Raw genomic sequence first — 21,196 nt, forward strand, 5'->3', positions numbered from 1 at the left:
AGGAACGTTGTTTCTGTTGTTTGTAGCATATGGGACACTGAATCATTTCTCCCTTAGGAATGATTACAGTGTTAATGTATAATCTTTAACAATAATAATCACAATGATGATGTTATAAAATTCAAGTACACATTAACAGAGCAAAGCAAACTGAGAAGTGCTTTATCTCACTGTACTAATTTAGAGAAATCATGGTGACTGAAATAGTAATTCAAAAACTAAAAGGAGTTTCTGTTTGCCTGTTTTTTTAGAAGCTGTCACTGACTCCCTACTTCATTGGGAGAATAAGCTGAGAAATTCCCCTGAGAACCCTGAACTGAAAAGTGCAGAGGGTAAGGAAGATGTGAGGATGCAGGTGCACCAAGATCCAGCTTCACTGGAGATGGATTACATTGTTGTTACTGAGGAAGAAAATATACCTTCAATGAAGGATACCCTTGAAAGAAATGAAAGTGATTTTGCATTTCAAGAAGCGAATGTAGCTGAACAAACAGAATCTCATGAAGACTTTTCACCGAGTTCCTTGGATACCTTTCAGCCAATGTCCATTACAAATGAAAGGGAAGATCACTCTGTTTGTGGGACTGAATGGGACTCTGTTCATTTAGAAGAAAAAAGTTCTTCTGTTGTGCCTCAAAAACTGGATGATGAAAGATCACAGGAGAGCTGTGGGCAAGATGAGGGCTGGATTATATTGGGCCAAAATGAAGTCAGTGACATATCACCTGAAGAAATTTCTGCTGAGTCACAGATGCCAAAATCAGGGTCTGGACATTCTGGCAAAGAACTGGCAGCTGTTGTAGTACAGGAATCGATTCTTGACACTCGGGCAGAATTTCAAGTAGAAACTCCCCTTCAGAAATCTCCTGAACATGAGGGCTGTTCTCCTTCAGGCAGCCTGACCACCAAGGATGAGAGTTTGGGCATTGCAGGAACACGCGTGTTGCAGGTGGTTGGTGGTGATGGTGCATGGGAAGCAAATACTCAACAGAGACTTCGAAATAACGGAGCAACAGAACAAGAAATGAAGGAGGAAACGATGCTTCTCAACAGGGAAAGAGAACCGAGTCAACAATCAGGGTAAGGAAAGACTAACCTGTTTCCTTTCAAGAGTCTTCGTTTCACTTGTTATCAATGTTATCAGTGTATGATGTTATGAATAGATGGCAGGACTTTCAAGGCTGAAGTACTAATTATATTTACATGATTTAAGTATCACTATATTCCTCCCTTTGTACAAAGAGAATCTTGGTTCATGGTTTCTTGATATGAGTCAAATTAGGATTGTTTTGTAGTGCAGTAAACTGGTAAGGACACTTCCTTGCAGGAGTAAGTTTGTTTTCCTTCTGTGAAGTCCCACAGACTTCATAATCTACCTTTAAATCTGAAACAGCAGGCCAAAGCCAGGTACTGGGGATATCGCCAGTCCAGATTCAATGCCAGTGATGAGATTATGGAGGGATCGAAGTGAAGTACTATCTCTGCCTAATGCAAAACTGCTGAGAAGGAAGACAGGACGAGGTCAAGGCCCAGGGTCAGAAAAGGGTGCTGCTTATAGAGGAAAGAAAAGGATCATGGAAAATTATGGTCTTTGTGGTTATTTCCAAGCTGTCTTGGGTCAGAGGAGCATTTCTGTCTGTTTAGGCTTGACTGGCAGTTGAGGCATTTTGAGTATACTTACACCCACCTGCCTTTGGTCGATGTGCAGCCTCAGTGCTGACAGAATTACTACTGCCTGCTGTCTCTCTGCTGTGTCACCAGATGTTGAGAGAGAAGTGACCCTCGACTCCATTTACTGTAGTGTTTAGGAGAGGATGCTTCTCTTGTTGACTCCTCATTTTTTACAACCAGGGGATTGTAGCTGCTGCAGTGGATTTCTCAGGTGGCCCCAGAGATGCAAATGTGGAAGTCTGACCTCATTTCTCCTGAGCATCTGCACCTGACATGCTGCAGTTTTACATGCAGGAATCTGGCATTGTGTTTATACAGTGAAATTTTTGTGTACAGTAGAAGAAACTTCCCAGTACACATAAAACTAGGGTGTGTAACTGCTTTGTACTTGTTATTCCTTTCAAACTGCACTTAACCACAAGAACATACGTGGTATGAAACCTGTGGAAACATATTTGTGTGAAATGCAGGACTGATCTTTTTTTTTTTTTTTTTCAAGTTTCTCTCAAGCACTTGTTAGTTCAGTGTAGAATACACATCACATTCACAACTTCTATTGTCAGGTTTTAATTGGCTTGCAGTTCATTTTAGACTTTATTTTTTGAAGTTTTCACTAACAATTTTGCAATTTTAGCAGTAGGCTTTTTTTCCCCTTAAAGGTGTCATGCCTGTGTACGACAATATAACCCTGATAGCAGCACGTACAAATAGTCTGTGACAGAACAGCATAGCTTTTTGCTACCCCACTCAACACCCCGAACAGATCACATTTTATTAAGATTTCAGGAATTAATAGTTCAATATCTGTGATTTATCTTCCCCCTGACTTGTTAAAATATCTACCGTCTAAACACATTTTCACAGATTTTCACACATTTTTCAAAAAGTGTATCGTTACCACAAGATCAGACACTGTTACAGCTGAGCTATTTTTAATATACGGTAAGTGCTGGCTTTGTGCTAAACAGAAGCCCCAGTCTCAGAAACTCTGAAATATAATGATGTTATTTGCAGGCTTAAACTTGAACACCTGTATAGGATGCTTTCTTTACAGACAAAATTTTGAGTAGTATACAGAGCATACTTTGCCCTCACACACTGCCCCTGGCTGAAATCACTTCAATCTAACTAGACAGACAGCACTGAGAAGAATATGAGATGAGAGGGGCTCTGTTTCTGTAGGGCAGTGAGAGCTTTTATTGATGGAGATTAGCATTTACTGCCCTCAAGAAAGAGGCAAATCTTCAGAATGCTTAGCAGAAGATGAGCACTCCCCAGTTCTGTATGGTCTGAAGTAAACCAAACCCTCAGACCTTGAAACTATCAAAAGTTGAGCTGGTTGACACAACATTTCTGTTGCACCCAATCCTCCAAGCTTCTAAATTCCATTCCAGAAAGAAGAGTAGAAATTTTGAAATTTTCTGCAAGAAAGAAATCTGGAAGAAGGAAAACAAGCAACATCCCCAAGCAGTTGTTTTGAATCCACATTAGTATGTGGAAGGGTGGCTTGGGATTTTCAGATCTAGGAAAACTAGATGTCCTTTGGCTTTGAGGTGGTTTGCTTGTTAGGACTAGTCCACAGCCTGAAAGTCATCTCCCTCCATCATCTCTGCAGGGTTTCACTGGGAGTTCATCAAAACCAAGTAATTTCAATTAATAAAGCTGGTTTTTGACAAACCAGTAATTTCTAGTGAAAATCTTCAAATAAAAAAATGCTTACCACCTCTACTACAATAAATGGTGAATGGGATGGGAAAGAGGAAGGGTTGTTTAGAGGTGCTGGCTAGTTGCAGGCTTGCAAATCTGACATGAAAAAATCAGCTGTCAACTCGTCTCCATAAAGCACTTTAAATTAAAAGCAGCCAGATGTTGACCCTGCTTAAGTCACACTGATTAATTACATGCAAGCCACATCCCAGGGTTTGACTTGAAATGCTTACATGCCTGTGATTTTCTCAGAGGGGAAGAGAAAACTGGTCTAGGTGTCTACTGATTTTTGTAAATCAGCCCAATGGAGTTGAAATAACTTTGAAGCAGTAAGATTCTTTGATAGATACCTCAAGAAAAGCATCTGATTTTTGAACTTACACTTGAAAAATCATTCCTATGGCATGGATTTATAGGGGTTTTTAACATCTTATTACTATGAATTGCTAAATCCACTTTGAGAAGAACCTTGCTGTTCTTTAGGAATTTCTGTAAGTCTCCAAAATAAAAACTTAAATCTTGTACACCATAGCAGTTTGCATTGGTGTTTCAGATGTAGTACATTCATTATTCTTAGGCCTTAGTATATTCTCTTAGACTGATCCCCACATTAAAGTCCAAAACTGGACCATGTTAATGGAAGAGTGTTTTCAGTGAAAACTTAAATGCATGATGGAATATGGTGAATCCTGCAAGGAAATGATACAGTGGTTCTTGGTGTAGAATATATATAGCTTCCACTATAGGCTTTTTTCTTATCTAACACAGAAGTTGTTTAATGCTTGTTTAATACCAAATGCGTTGCCAGTGGATAGCAGTGGCATTTTCTCTCCTTAACACTAGTGATACTGAAGCTCAGAGAAGTAAAGAAGAGCAAGGAAGTTACTCAGCACGCACATAAACAATTATCTATGGAAGCGTGGGACCAGTAAAACCTACTTTCCTTTGGTTTTATGTTTTTTGTTAGACTTTTTTGATTATAAGGTCTGAAATCTAATGGAAGTTTTTCCAACCATTAATGTTATTAAAAATATTGCTCTTGTATAAGGATTTCATATCATTAGACATTTGCTTTTATGGTGCTATTTCCCCCTCAGTTTCCACCGTGCCTGGTAGCTGATGTTCAGTAAACTTGTAATAAACTTATGTCTTTAGTCAGTTAGATAATGACCTCAGACTGTTTTGGGGATAGCCAAGACACAAGCAGATATCCCTATGCATGCCCACAGCATGATCATGGAGGCCTTGATTCCTTTGAAACCAAAGGAACACACAGAAAAATATTATGGTAGAAAGGGTAAAACATATATGGGAATAACTATTTCCATATTATATGTTGATTTCATTGAAACTCTTACATAAAAAGCTGAAGAAACAGCAACTGATATGGTAGAAGTGTGTAATTAGAAATGCTTTCTAATGCATTTCATTGACAGTTTTAAAAACACAAGTTCCTTCTTAAAAGATACCTCAGTGTGCAGCTTCTAAGTCTGAAACTAACTGCCCTTCTTGGTCAACAAAGTTTAAAACAATGTGATACAGCAGAACTGCCACCCTATGGGAGGTCTAGCATAGAAACACTGGTGTCATCACGTAAGAGAAGAAACTGAGGCTTTTCTCATGTTCTTATTGCAATAGCATTTCTGGATGGCCTGATGGTGCTAGTCATTAGGCTCTGAGTCTACCAAAGATTTATGTCTTTGAAGTAAGCTTTGGTAGAACTGAACCAGAGCATTAAGTAAGTGATACTCAGCTCTCGGAAGTGTCCTTCTGCCTGAATTCTTGTACTTCTGAAAAGCCATAATTTTGACTAAGGAAATTTTCTTGGATTCTTCACTAAATATGACTCTTGCCTTGACTGAATAGTCTGTTTTCTAGCTTATGCTTAATTAAGCCTGCTTGGTATCATAAAATTGTGCACCCTTAATCTGAAGGTGTGGCTAGATAGCTGTGCCCCGAGCATGGATTACATTCTCTGCTCATTTTTTCATTTTTTCAACTATTTTTGCTTTATACAAGTTTGCATTCTGAACCCGTAACACCTATCTCTGTGATAGTGCTTTTAGAATTGGCTCCTGAATCCGGGGCTTTCTCTAGTGCAGCCTTTGCTTCCCACAAGGAAGCTTTCCTTGTGGCCTGCTGGTTGTTGTTTCATATATACCTTTGACAGGGTATGGAAATTAGATTCCTTATTTTTAGGTGTGTACTTCATCTTCATATATTTATGTATGGCACAAACACAGTATCTCTGAAGAATAAAGAAACTCATCATTTGTACTCAAACAGATGATGGGGACATCCCAACCCATGGACAATTGAATTGGTAGTCCAAAGTTTATGGAGGCCTTCTAAGCCCCTTTCTGAATCTACAATTTATTCACACGTCCCTGTTTAGTAAAAACTTAAGTTTGTGCTTGCATAGTTTGCTGAAGTAGTTTCCTTTAGTAGAGGAATAAGGGTCAGTAAACAGTACAGTTTGCATTATTTTCTGCTCTCGTCCAGAAAGTGTCTGTCACTTTGTCTACGGAAATTGACAGTTTTGTAGAAGAAGGAATTAAAGTTTTGAAACAGAAAGCATAGATAAAAATGAGAATGAAGAAGTGGATTAAAATCTTGAAGTCTGCTGGTCACTGTCCCCTTCATCCCAATGCCAAGCATAACAACTCTCTGGCTGTTCAGGTGGGCTTTAAGAAAGTCTGTGACTGGTGGTAAGGTTCTTCCCTCCTGTCCTGTTTTTATTCTGCAAGAAAAAGCAGCAGCAGGAAGAGAAGTAAAGTATAAGGATGCTTGCTAGCATTAAAACACTGAAGAAAAGATGTAAACCTGTCTCAGTAATATACAAACACCAGAAATAATAAACCCTAGAGGTTTCTTTGGCCTCATAAAAAAAGTACAAAAAGATTTGATAGCACATAATTAATGTCACTCTTTCCATAAAGAAAATAGCTTTTTATACTTCTTTCCATATGTGAACAGCCAAGAGTGACTCCATTTAAAAAGGAAGAATTCATGGAGCGCAGTACAAATGTTGGGTAGGCAGGATAATGTACTTTGCTGCTGCTGCTGTAGCTGGAGGTGTGCCAGCGTTAAAATTTATGAAGACTGGAGGAAATTCTCCTCCTGATAGAAGCCGTCCTGTCTTACAGAGCTGTATGAAGCTTGGTGGCGATGCAGTGGTCAGGAGGGAGAACGCTGCAGATGCCTATGCTGGCTTTTACCTACCAGCACACTCCTCAAGGTGTGTTAGTGGTTGTGTATACCAGCTCATTCTTGCTCTTACCTTTGCTTGTAGGCAAGGATTATCCTCTTCCTTAGTAGAAAGAGTTAGACGGAGCTGGGAGAGATGCTATGAAATGAAGCGTTGATGTGAGGAATACGAAGTAGTGAGAGCAGTAGAGATAAGGGCACAGATGTTTGGGGGAGAGCTTGGAAAACTGGTGGCAAAAATGAGCAGAAGACAATTTTGTTTTGATGACGGCCAGGATTTATTTAACCCAGTAGAATAGGGCTTCCACAAAAGAAAGCTTCATTTATCTTTCTGATAGCACGTTCTCAAAGAGGCAGGAATCAGTCTTTTCCGCTCACTTGTATAGTAACTTTCTGGAAAACATAGGTCTTTCACTGTCTGTGTCCAAAATATCTCTCTGTGACCATTGCTATACTGTTAGCTATTAAAACTGCCCGGTACTGTGAACAGTCCAGCAGATTTTTAATAGAGAAGCCTGTTTTCATCACATTGCCTGTGGTTGACAGTGAATAAAGATAATTAAATATAATGAAAGAAAAATCTGTGACTCTTTCAAGATTAATAAGAGTTCTGAGACTACTCTGCTACCTCTGTGATTTTGCCAAATGCACATCGTATATCTCAAAGCCATTCAAATCAAATATCAGTGTTCAGTACTGAACAAAAATACTGATGGAATGGAACCAGGGAAGAAGTTCTCACTGACTCCAGTCGACCAAGGGTTCCACCCAGTATTTTTTCAAAATGTCTGTCATATCATCCCAAAGCTGGGATGAGGCAATGAATTAGGGAGCCTTAGTTTGCTTCTTGCTTTAATGGGCGAAGCAGGCTCCTTTATATAGGAAGCCTAAAGGATTGAAAATCTGATGTAGGTTTAAAGGCCACATTCTGCAAAGTAACCTTTACTTCCCTTTGGCTGCCTCTGTTTCCGTTTTTCCTTGCATACCCGTGGGGCTGTCATCTTTCACTCCTGTCAAGAACGTTGATTAGTTGGCCAGATTTGCTGGAAAGCAGTTTCAGGAACTCAGGGGACCAGGCATGCTGCTTCAGTGGTGGTTCCAGCTCCTGCTGAAGTACAGGATTATGGACATGAAATGCGAATTGAACTTAGGTCTCTCACTTGGCACAGCACAGAGCATGACAATTGACTAAGCACAAAGGAGCATACTTCAAAGGTTAAAAACAAACACGTAAGGAAAGGAACAACTGAGAAGATTGCTTGTAGAAAAGCCCATATAAATGAAAGTTAATGCCTTGTAACAAAAGTAAAAAAGTGAATTGAAACTAAACAAGATGTTTAGATTGGCACTTGCAAGAATGCGTTAAGATTGCTGGCTCAGAACTTGAGATTTTAATGTTCATGTGAGTTTAGGGTGGGAAACTATATAATTAACGTATTTTACATTATTATATATCATACCATTATAATAATACACATTATGTATTAGCAGCTCTATGTTATGTATTAACCTTTGCAGAGACGTTGCTTCAGTGAAAGTAGAATAATCCTTGGGACAGATTCAGAGCAGGGAACTTTCCAACAATGTAGTTGTAAAATCATTAAAACATTTTATTTTTTAAAAATAGTAATTTGTAATAATCTATTTTAATGTCAGTGAATCTCACTGCTGACCTTTTTTATTGATGGAAGTAACAACATATGCTGTTCATGTATGGGCTTTAGTAACACCATTTTGTTCCCTTTACTTGATTTGACCTATGAAGTCATGACAATCATCTTTTTTGTTACCAGTTTTGGGGTGATCTAGTATTTTCCATCACCATCTGGAGTTTGAAAATTAATTAAAACTAAAAACCCAGTTTTCCATTGCAGAGCCAGCTGTTAAACAATAGCAGCAGCCAATATGGTAATGATCACATTATTGTAAAAACAGCATTAATATTGACACGCCAAATACCAAGTACTTTATAAAAACCTTTTAACAAGAAGAGGACAACACTTCAGTGACTGAAAAACAATTTTAAGAGGAAAAAAATAACCTAAAAAAAAAGGGAAAAAAATAATGGCATTTTACTTGTATTGTGAGATTGGGCTGATAGACTTTGTTAAAGTAAGAAGACCTAGTCTGTGTTCATGTGGTTTAGTGGTTGCATGAAAAACTCTCCTACTATTCAAACCCCTGCATTTTTCTGAGCTAATTCACTATATAATTTATTCCAATCAGTGTGATCAATGACATGAGATTTCAGCCTAGAGTATTAATAAGCTTTGAAACTTAACCCTGTTGACGCAGACCTGGCTTTGACAGTGAGTCCCAGTGAGCTTAGTGGGTCCCAGCAGAGCATCCTAAAATCTCAAAGCTATTCAGTGTCATTCTGAGCGTGGAGGATCAATGACATAGCTTCTGACACATTACTAATTTCATAGCTTCATCATAATCATGCTACTAATAACTTCCATTGTACATAAATACTTTATGGCTCTATTTCCTGGGTACAGCTTCTGGGTGTCTGGACTTCTGATTTCAAATTAATTAAAGATTGTCCGGTTGAAAAAGTGCCAAAAAACATCCCCATTGTTGGAAATTTTATGTGGAGCTAGCTGACAGTAGCATCAAAGATCTCACGTCTGCAGCAGTGTCCTCTTTAGAAGTGGATTTTCATGTTGGTGATGATCTTTTAATTTTTTAAAATGCTTGGCATTGGCCTATTGTTCTTGAGAACAGCAGGTGGGGACTGATTTCTCATAAGATCTGCAGCAGGCAGATGATGAGAACTTTGGGATTACTACTACCGTGAAGAACAAGGTGAAAGCCACTGAATTTTTATTTGCACTGTGCTGTAGGTGAGTGTGGAGCTGTACTGACGAATGAAAACGGGGTTAGGCTTTTGTTTGGTTTTGATTGCTTATGGCTTAGTGATTTGATGTGAAAGCATCTCCAATTCTCACATAACTCATCTTCAAGGAGGAGTTGTGCAGTGTGAAGGGAGAAGCTAGCTGAAGGTGAGGCCGTCCTCGGGCTGGTTGCCTTTTGCTCTTTTATCCCCACAGGATGGTGAGGGAACAGGATTGAAAGCTGTTTTGCATTTGGAGAGAAACCTGGGGTTTCTAGGGACGCTAGCCCCAACAGGCTTATATAAAAGGACACTGTGGGACTGCACTGCAGGGGAAGAAATGTCCTTCCTTCGAGCACGCCCCTAAGAAACACAGTCAGGAGCGCATGCCATAAGCATTGCTTTTTGGGACTCATACAATTTGTGTTCCCAGCATCCACCCTGCCTTCTGAGCTGGTGGTTGGTTGGGTTGTTTTTGTTTTGCTTTTTTTTTTTAATTTGAATATGCACTCCCATAGCTGAACTGCAAACCAAACAAATTATGTAAAGCATGTCTGAATATGCATGTGCTCTATAATCATCGATGCAAACAGAAACAAGGGCTGAGACGGGTTGAATCCATAAGAACTTTTGTCATGCAGCCTCTCGTCACAACCTTTCCTCAGGCTCTGAAATGAAGCAGCAGGGAGCTTTTCGCTACTGCCAGCTGACTCGCCGTATCAAAGTTTGGTGATGCTCCGGCAAAGCTCCACAGGGAAGTGGGGGGGTGGGGGGGAATAATAATTTTCACGTCCGAAGCAGCACAGCTCTGCATTCATTTAAGCGCTCCTTTAACCAAAGCCCAGTAGCTGCTGGTTCCCACAGCCAGCTATCTGAAGGCAGGTGATCACCCTTATTTAGCAGTACCACTAACCACGTGACAAGAAAATGGTGGAGGATCTGTATTCCTAGTAAACTGCTACAGAAAGAAGGATGCTGACGTGCAGCAGTAAAGCATCTTTATTATTTTCCCAGTAGAAAGGCCTCTTCAAGTCTGTAGAAAGGTAAGCGTCTCTTTACTCCAAGAGGCTGATATGCAGAAGGCTTTCTGATTAACGGCTCTATTGTTGCAGTTACTTTAGGCAGAGGAAGGGGAAATGTTTGTCAGCAGGATGCAAAGCACCCAGGACCTCATTACTGAAAAAGAGGCAGCTGTATTTTAATTCCGTTGCAGCTCTTTATGAGAGAAGCTTACATCAGTTCAGTGGGATTTCTTTTGTCTGAGCGCAGGCACGGTATTTATAATTAGGAAACAAAACTTCACTGCACAGTCACGTAGCATGTTAGATTATTTTCAGCTTGTCTGCCTAGCTCTGAGGATATGGTGGGGAAAAAAGGAACAAACGTTGGGCATTGTCAGCGGATAACTTGCTTTTAAGACTGCTTAATTACTGGCATAGTGATTGTTTGTGATAGCTGTCATACTTGACAATGGTATTGTTTTCCAGCTTTTTGCTATCAACTGAAGCATATGATTTTTCAATTTTTTGCAACGTCCTCTTAAAATGTTGCGGTGAACAGAATATGTAATCTTTGAAGGTTAACCGATCAAGGATGCAGCAATCATCTCAGTGGTAAGAGCACTGAAAAATTACTGAAAAAGTAGGTTTGCGCAGGCAGTATTTTTGTTTAAATCTAATTACAGGAGCTTGATTCAGCTCCATTCAGTTGTTTGCTTTTCTGTCTGTGATGAAGGAATGAAAATATTCTTCTGTTTTAAATGTGGTAAGCAAACAAATGATAATGATGTACAGGAGGCATTGAAAATGTATAGAATATCTAAATATGAGCTACTTAGACCAACACTGAAAAGAAATGTGTGCAGGCTTGGTAGGTCTATTTAGCCAGAATCATTCTCATTAAGGGGGGGCAGGCAGAGATGTCATTTCTGGACTTATCTTTATTAATGCTCTTAGGAAGCAGAGCTGTGATGAGAAAGGGATGCTGCACCCAGCTCTAGCAACACGGTCAGGAGGCAGTAAGGCAATGGTGGGAGTTTGAGGGGGGACAACAACGACACCACACCAATCCTTACCCTGCTAAAACACTTCTTTTTTCAGGGCTGCTGTGTTGCTCCCACTACTCTCACCCATGCTCTCCACTGCTGTCTCTTGTGGGGCAGGGGAGTGCTGAGGTCTGAAATAGCCTTGTTATTCCTGTCTTTGGTAAGTCTGGCTGCTAATTTGGCACTGCCTAAATCTGGACATTATCATAGGAAGTTCGTGTACGCGGAGATAAGTCTAGCTTTTCTTAAGTTCACTCCTTTAAAAACTTAGATCCTGCTACAGGTAGTCTATTGAGGTTTTGTGGCATCTCTGTAGTGTTCAGGAGCAACAGGAAAGCAATGTTATTTAACAGCTTGTAATATATCTGTAGAAAAAGGCAGAGAAAATCAATCTTTAAGCCACTGTCTTTTTGTTCAGGAAAAAGATGCAGCTCTCAAACTTACCAAGAAATAACGTACAGTTGAGCATACAATTTTGTCAGCACCTTTGAATATCGATAAAGCTATTTTTATCACTGGAGTGTCCTCAGGACTGGAGACACTTCCTATCAAACCCCTTACAAATATCCGGAAAAATATGGTGCTACTGCAAGAACAAATGAGATAGAGCAGAGGGGAGTATGGGAGTGACGGTTCAGTTGGTTGACAGATTTCTTAGTTTATCTAGTTGGTTTTCCTTTGGGCACTGAAGGAAATGGCTTAGCTGTTACAGGGTTTTGTGTATTAACTCATTCAGATATTTCAAAGTAGTTCTTAGCATATCCTGTAGATTGTGGTCTTCTCTATAGCCATTGCAGTTGTGAAAAATATCAGCAGATCAGGCTTCCTTATTTCAGGCTACCAGGTGAAAGCTGACTGTGTCCAACCAGAGCAAGATCACTCTCCTTAGCAGAAAAGACTGGCAACAAACTCTAAGGAGCTGTCTGATGGACAGCAGACCAGCAGGATACACCTTCACCTGCTTGTCCAAACCAGTAGAGCATATAGCTAACCTTGCCCTTGTATTTCCCAGTCTATAATGTGTGAGGAGTGCCGTGTTGGGGAAGGAGGAGCCCCATTTTGTCACCTTGTTCCTGAATGTTACTTCTTCAGTCCGGCATTTCCCGTCACTCCGGCTCTTTCACAGCATTTTTTCCGATATCTGACATTCTCCTCTCTCCCAGACTTAGGCTGGTTCTTATTTTCCTACTGCTTCTGTGCCCCTTCCAACCCAGTGACCCAGTGGTCCAACCAGGACCCAGTTTTGCTCCTGAAGATAAACTTACGGCTTTCTGCATCTCCTGTCTCCCTTTGCACAAGTCATTTTAGACCTGCCTCCTGTGGGGTCTGACAGTCTTCCCTGCTATGAACACCTCAAGCCGGCTGCAGGACTGCCTGGTTTGGTGTCACCTTTGCTGCTTCAGTAGAGCTTTTGTGCCTTGATTGGGTGTCTCCTCGGGCTCGAGGTTGGGCTTTTCCTGTAATTTTCCCAAGTTGCAAATCACCCAATGCGGATGGCAACTTTTCAGTTACCGATTTACACCCATTAGGGTATTTCCATTTTAACCTGCTGGTTAAAATTCCTGCTCCTTATTCTGCATTGCGACTTATGTTCCCCTGCTATGTATTAAGTCCCTGACAACTGTAGCTTTAAGAGAGACTGAAGTTTATCATCAGCGTCTTTTTAGAGCCTTTTCTTTAGCTCAGTCATAGCCAAGATAGGGAAAAGGTAGCTGTTAGTCATTTGTAGGTTTGCTACAGTAGATATGATTTGAATCTAAATTATTATGACATTGAACATCATAAGTTGTGTAATCATAGTTACATTAACATAGAAAAGATGGAAAGATGGCAGTTTGGCAGTACAGTGACAGAAGTGAGAAGAAAAGAGGAAATGAACACATTCACAAGATTTAAGGTATTGAAGGAATAGAAGTTGTTTGAGAAGGATAAGGAATGAAGTCATAAATAGGAGCAGAGAAGAAGGATTACAAGGGGAGGAAAAGATAGAAGTCATACAATATAAAAAAAAAAAATGTTGCAGTGTATCTTTTCCTGTCTGTTGGGATATTATAAATTGTGCAAAGGCTGAATTTGAAATCATAGGAGTGCTAGAAAGAAATCCCAATGTTTTAATGAACAGATCAGTAAAAGTGCTATGAATCTGTAGATCTTGATGTTAAGTGAGTTGTTATGATTAGCAGCTCTGAAAATCATCCCTAAAGACATTGTATCACGCAAGCAAGACAGAATTCACCTGTTGTAAGATGCTTTGTTAAAGCATTTGATTCCAGCTAGTATAGTATGGTAATAAGTGTCATCATCATTATATCACAGAATCACACAGAATTTTCAGAGTTGGAAGGGACCTCTAGAGATCATCTAGTCCAACTCCTCTGCCAAAGCAGGATTGCCAGAGCACGTTACTCAGGACTGCATCCAGGCGGGTCTTGAAAATCTCCAGGGAAGGGGACTCCACAACCTCCCTGGGCAGTCTGTGCCAGTGCTGTCACCCTCACCGTAAAGAAGTGTTTCCGTGTATTTGAACAGAACTTCCTGTGTTCTAACTTGTGCCCATTGCCCCTCGTCCTGTCACTGTGAACCATTGAAAAGAGCCTGGCTCCATCCTCCTTCAACCCACCCTTTAGATACTTGTATGCCATAATAAGGTCTCCCCTCAGCCTTCTCTTCTCCAGGCTAAAGAGTCCCAGCTCTCTCAGCCTTTCCTCATAAGGGAGATGCTCCAAGCCCTTAATCATCTTAGTTGCCCTTCGCTGGACTCGCTCCGTGTGTCAGCATTCATACATGCAGGGAAACAAATCCCTTAAGCAATGGAGAAAGTTGACAGTATTACAGAGAAGCTAAGCAGAAAAGAGGAAATAGCCACCGAAGTCAAGAAGTTAGCTCAGTTGCAGAATTACTGGTTATTACTGATGGTTATGAGCAGTCCAAGGCATTTTAGCACGTCTTCACCTGGAAGCAAATGTGCTCGATAAGGTGCAGACTGTAATAATAGTTGGAGGGTGAGTTCTCACAGCCCCACCGGAGAATCTCAGTAGGGTGTAAAATGTTAAACTTCCTAAAGATTTTCTGCTTCTGATCCTGCAACCTCTACCCCGTTAACTACTCTTAAAGCATCAGCACACTTCCCGAAAGTGCAGATGGCTGCACTGGGTATAAGGTACATGCTGCTTTTTCAAGTGCTGTTCATGTGCCAATTGCATCATTTGGAGCCGCAGGTATTCTGATGAATGGTTTTGACAGCACAGTATGGCAGGAAAATGGTCACTGTGAACCACACATGCTGGAAGGAAAATTGGTTTTAAAGCGAGAAAAACTAAACCTGGGTTTTCTCAAGGAATAATTAATTGCTCAATGAAAGCGGAAGGTGGGAATCAGGTCCTTAATATGTGATTAGGCCTGGCATTTTGATAAATTTTTTGAAGTACAATTTCCAAACGAAATGTGTTATCAGGCTATATTTAAGGATCTTTTACATCAGATTGATTTAACTCCTACTTTCTCTGCTGGCATTACCTTGTCACAGTGCATGTGTAGTGTTTGTTCAACAGTGGCTGTTGATTAACAGATCATCTAGATGTTATTTGTAGAATATTAACAACGTTTATTAAGAGCAGAGAGATCAGATAAGTTTAAACAAGCCTTCTAAGTGCTAATACTGCTCTGAACCTACAGAGTGTCACCTCCAGACCTTGTGATCTTCCAACACTGATGGAGGAGCACCCATCACACAAGCTCCCCAACTCTGTGTTGTTAATTCCAGTAATTTTCCACTGGCTCAGTGAAGATTAAGCAGCACTGAGCTAGGCATATAACAGAGGAGAGCCCCTGCTCTGAGGGCAAGACCATATGGTGGTATGTCAATGCAACGCCAAGGCAGAGCAATAGATGTCAAGTGACGTTATTTCAACCTTAGAATTTGTTACTCTCTACCTGCTTTTGCACACAAAATATTGGGGTAAGAGAATGTTATTAAAATGGTAATACTGGGAAATGCCTAGCAGGGTCTGGACTCCCCTGTGAGAGGCATAGTTGGATACAGTGCCATTTCATGGGTACAGTCGGATAACACTGCCCTGAAGAATTATGTCCTGTCCGTGTCCATGCTATGGAGTTTTTATGTGGTGTGGGGCAGGTCACGAGGAGTCTGCAGCTGCTTGAATCACACATGTCCTTCCTCTTCTGACCCCTGTCTGATCTCTTCTTTTTCTGGATGCCAAAGTGAAGCCACTGGGGTCTGACTATACCAGTCTTTTTCAGTGGCGGCTAGTCATGAGGATCAGTAATGGCATATAGAAGATGTTATAAAACACTACATATTCAGAGAAAAAGCCAAAGGTTATTAGGCATCACATATCAGGAACTCATGATTAATGGACACTCTCAAAGTTAATTTGTCTGTTTCTCTTCTGCAACAGTGAATAATTCCTTATCTTCACCTCATAAAGCTGTTGTCCAAGGTATGTTAAATAATGTTTGGAAATGCTCAATACTCAAGTGATTAGCAGCTCTGAAAAGCCCCAGAAAGGACTGATTCTAGAGCAGTGTTTGAATGGTGCATGATTAATAATGCTTGGGCATGCAGGAAGGACAAGGTAAGGTATTAAATAGGTGTTCATTCGGTTACACTCTTTCCTGTTGCATCCTATGACCTGCGGGTGACAGACCTCTAGGAAGAGACTTCAGGGGGCTCTGGGACCTGCTGCAGGCAGCATCAGCCTGGCTTGTGTTCCTAAGACCCCATTTCAACCAGACATGTAGGTTTGGGACTTAAATCCAATTTCCCTCATTCTATATTGAAATGCCTTTTTATTCCATGTGGCTGGAAGTCACAGAGAATTGAAGAAGCCTGGAGCCCTTGGATTCCTTCCATCAGCCTTCCTCATCCATGGGCTTATGCATGAGGTTGCCAAAACAGCCTAGTGAATGCCATTATCAGTCATCTATTTATTTAAATACGTGCCTCCACGGCTCCCTGCATCCCTCCCTGACTTTGCCTGCTTCTCTTGCGCTCTGACACAGGGAGGGAGCTGGCAAGGAGTCAGGACAGACAGCCTGTGGCTGCCTAGCAGCAGTGAAAGCAGTGGCGGGTGCTTAAGAATAGCAGCCTTTATTTTTTTTTTTTACAGTCTTAAACTGATAAGAGCAGACAGGAGAGCTTCCTAGTATGAGCGGCTACCTGGAAAAAATTGAGGCTTATGGTATAGATTTAAGAAGAGGAACAAGGAAAAAGATGGCTAGGTAAACAGATAAAATGGTTAAAAAATTTATTCAGTGGCCCAAAGCAACATTTTAACATATTTTTGGTTAACATACTGAAATGCAAACAATTTAAATCTTCTGGCTAGAATATAGGATTTTCCTACAGTAAGAATATTACTTCTTACAGACATGCCTAACTTTCTCATCCAACTTTGATACTGAAAATGGAGTAAAAAATCAGCACATGGAAAACATCCAGTAGCAGTATAATCAGCAAAAGAAGCTTTAAATCTGAAAAGTGAAGTGTGAAAAACGAGGAAGTTATGACTTCTACTAATTTTGCAATGGTTTATTCTGTGGCTGCTGAGAAAGTGACATGTTTTTCTGCAAAATGGAAATATCAGCATGTGTTTATTTACCGTGCAGTGGTATGACAATGATTAGTTAACATTTGCACAGATGTTTGATTAATAAAGCTTTTGGCTCAAACAAAGCACCACAGATAATTTTTTGGGGGGTTTGGTTTGCATCCAGAGATGGGAATAAAAGTCTCATGCTATGCGTAAATCCCCAATCAATCTGTAGATTTTTCCTGAACTAGTTTTTGATTAAGAGCTACCAAATAAATAGCAATAGAAACACAGTTAATTTAGTAGACTAACATATGGTTGCTAAACACAGCTCTTGGGAGGTTATAAAATTAATCCACTTTTACCAGTCACCTGTATACAGTATGATTATATTATACAGCTGTGAGTAAAAGTAATGACTTTTTTCTAGTCTTAGATATCCTGGAGTAAATTCCTTCCAATATGCTCATTTTCTTGGTAAGTGGATGTAGTTGAAGCATAATATGTGACTGATATTGACTGAACCCTGCACAGTGTATGTCACTTTGATTTGTTGCATACTCTGCTACAGTTTAGGGATCACTGATTCTGCTGAACCGGAAAAATTCACACTGCAGTCTCCTTTATCTCTGAATAAGCAACTGTAGAAATTTTTGTTTATTTTCTGCAAGTTTTGTAGCAAAGGACTAGCTTTAGGAAGCAATTTGGAGGTGTGTTTTTAGTGGGTGCGTTTGCTAATAGGTTTCTTCTTCTCTTAGTGCCCAGTCCAGTTGTTTTTTTGGGGACTAGTGTTCCTGGCTTCTTCTTCTGTTTCTTTCTGTGTGTTTTGATCAAACTTTCTCCAGAATAAAGCTCATATTTTTCGGTTTTTATTTTTCAACTTTATATATTAACGCTTTACTTCCTATAGCATCTTCTTTTGGCTATACATGCAGTTGATATTGAAGTATATCTAACAGTTCTCTGACTTTGCTTGTAGAACATTTCTTACATGGATGATAAACATCAAAACACAAACACATGCACATTAAATTAGGATTTTTTATTAGTCCATTAATAAAAGGTCTCTGAAATAACACATCTCAGTTATAACCGAGATGTCTATAACCAGAAGAATCATCCTGTACTTAAAAGAAAGGACAGAATGAGTATATTTTTGTATTTTTCTGAGAGCTCCAAGAAAGACTAATGGTTTCAGAAAGTAGATACGTGCTGTTATTTTAAAACATACCATTGTAGCAAGGATCTGCGAACTTGTAATCTGTAGCTTCTTCTGAACAGAAATGGAACAGCGATTACAAGCCACAAGCTTGGGGCACACATACATAAGATATGAAAGAAGAGAAAGATGTTTTATTTAGATATAAATGCAAAACATCAAACCAGTTTCTGTTCTAAAAATGGAATGATGTGTCAGATGTTTAACTGTGATAACAGAATGGGTTTTGCTCTTCTTTTATATGAGGTGAGGTGAATGTTGGAGTAGCTACAGAGATGGATGAAGGCAAAACACCCCCTGTAAGTCAGCTGTCTGGTGAGATATTTTGGCTTTGAGTTCATCTAAATTTCTGTAGCAAAGAATTGTGAACTGAAGAGGAATACAGCAATTAAGAAAACACTTTGTGTCAACCCTTCCTTGATGTAAATTCCCATTTGTGAGGTGCTTAAAGATTTGCCTTACGCTCTACTTCAGGGGCTTTTTATTGCTTCTGAGCATGCAGAAGAGCATTCTCGTTTTGTCTAGAAGAGGATAGGCATCCTCCAGGTGGAGCAGTCAACCCGCCGTTAGAGCCATCGGTAGGTTGCCTCTGGCAGCAGAAGGACCAGAGATGGGCTTACACAAGGTACCGCGTACTCTGGCCGTGGCTTGGCAGAACACCTCGCCCTGCCTAATCATAAGGGTGCTTTCAGATGGAGCCACGCTGAGAGCCAGTGGACAGGCGTTACTGGGCCGACACCAAGGACTTCTTCATAAGACCTTCCAAGGAAAATACTCTACTGTCACGTCCAATCCCTCAAGCTCTCGTTTCTCCTTTCCCGGTCTCTGTGCTCGTGTAAGGGTGGTGTTACAGGGTGGGGGTGGGAGGGGTTCAACGGAAAAGTACTTTGTGCTGCCTGTGTTCTGCAAAAGCAACTCCAGGAGGAACTTGAGTTCTCTTACCTTGTTTTTGTACCTAGAATTTCGCCGTTCGTGCATTCTTCTTCTAAACAGCTCAGTTTTTTACCACAAACCAGTGAGATGGTGGGCTATAAGCAGGACTTTTACTTCATCCAAGACCATGATGTACCTGTGTAATGTGTGGAATTTGAGAATATGACAAAAGCCAGATGTCTAGTTTCTGAATAACCTTTTCATTGTACTTCATCTCCCCTCCTCCCATTTAGTTCCCAAAACAAGCATCTATTAGTATGAGCTGAGGTGATTTCATCCATCTCATTCCTTTTACTAATCATGCTTTGAAACTTTATAAAAACCTTCAACATCTTGTGAAAATTTGAGTGTAAAAGTATTTCTGTGTATAGAGGGAACAGCATTGAAGAAACGTGATTTACTTACCTAGGAAAAGTGTTTGGCAGTTGTGGGCTTCACTGCAGATTAAACTTTTGCATTGGTGAATACAGAAGCCAGAAAATGTATATATACAATGTAAAGTCTGGTTGGTAATCCAGTTGTGGCTTGGAGTGGAGGGATTTGGTTCAGAAAGGTGATGGTCACCCTTGGGTTAATGTTGCTCTCCTTTGCAGGTTGTAGGTGTTCATTCAGAGCAACCCATTGGAGAGATTACTTGTTTTAGACGAAAGAAATTAACTTCTTGATATGTAATAGCTGCAGAGCAGCTTGGGAAACTGGTGATATATCACATATGACACAAGGGCGAGGCAGTGCAGCCCATAGGGATTATGACATATTGCCGTGAATATTCAGAGCTGCTCTTTCCAAAATAGCAGAATGCTGCTGTACCTAGAAAAGTCAGGAAGGATAACTTTTGTTCTGAGAAATATTGATTTGAGAGGACACGAAGAATTATTTAAAGATTATTAATTTATTGAGCTGTAAGAATGTCTGAACCAAGAAAGAGCAAGGACAGTATTTCAGCCTCCAGCCTTTCTCTCCTCCTTTCATAAAAATTTGGTATCTGTCTCTGATCCACCTTTGAGAAACAGGGTTTTTTTGAGCTACATCTGAAAAAGTATGTAGACCTGAATTATCAAAGCAAATATGCAGTAACTTGATTCCCAGTGCAGCTGATCCTTAAATGACTGGTCTGTGTACCACATAAAAGAAGTTATTTATGACACAAAAAGCTTATTTGACTTTGACCTCTGTTCCGAGTGAAAGATCCTTTTTTTTTTATCAATCCAGTAAATCATACCTGATTAGAATGGAGCTTTCTAAAGTAACTTAATTTACTTCTTCAACAAGGACCATTCATCAAAAAGAAAAAAAAATACCACATCATCCATTGCATCAGTTGCACCTGTATGGAAGGCAAGGAATTTTGTAAGCCGGAATTTTGGAAGTATGTGAAGTAGTCTGTTGGAAAGGAAGAGGAGGTAGTTCCTTAATTTAAGTTTCTAGAGTCCATCTTCTGTTAATAGGGTTCCTGCTGAGATCTGTTTGTGCACGGCCAGAAATTACTCACCAAGGTTTTGAGCTGTTCAACATAGCAGGCTCTCAGAATCCGTCAGAAAATGGGGAGCTATGTCTGTAGAAAATAAACTTTGTCCATATCTTGCTTGTTCTCACACTGATGGGGAGTCTGGAGCCATATGTTGGGGTACAATATCACAGAAATCATGCTCTGTGACTTGCTCTCTAAACCCACCAGATTTGAAAGACACCTGTATTGCCTATTAATTTATGACTGAACAAATATTAACTACGGCTTTTAAAAAATACAAACTTTCACTGAACATAAAGTATGTATGTCTGGCAAGGGAACTTTAATCTGTTTGGGTAAAGCACAAGTGATCTGGAAAAATATGACTAACTCCAGAGTCAGACTCCCTCTTCTCTGAAGAGCCTGTTGACTGTTTATTTGACAGTAAATGAGGACCTGATGCAATTTAAAAAAATAAAAAAGAGAAACTCCAATCTCACCTACAAATTTTTTGAAAGTTGATACCATTTTTATGTGATTGGAAAGACAATGGATAAGTGTCAGCAGTGCTTTTGGT

At 40.1% G+C, this 21,196-nt stretch overlaps 1 protein-coding gene across 2 annotated transcripts in view; it reads left to right on the plus strand.

Moving 5' to 3' along the window:
* The window catches only part of PRUNE2 (prune homolog 2 with BCH domain), a gene marked incomplete at both ends in the record, with an annotated part of 143,577 nt that overhangs the window by 93,192 nt on the left and 29,189 nt on the right, over window positions 1-21,196 (plus strand). For both annotated transcript variants that reach the window (XM_082497848.1, XM_082497849.1), the window contains one exon: window positions 252-1,080. In XM_082497848.1, coding sequence (XP_082353974.1) covers window positions 252-1,080 — 829 coding nt within the window. The remainder of the gene's footprint in view (window positions 1-251; window positions 1,081-21,196) is intronic.

This window comes from Vanellus vanellus (genome assembly GCF_965231255.1).
Source record: "Vanellus vanellus genome assembly, chromosome: Z".
Taxonomy (NCBI): domain Eukaryota; kingdom Metazoa; phylum Chordata; class Aves; order Charadriiformes; family Charadriidae; genus Vanellus; species Vanellus vanellus.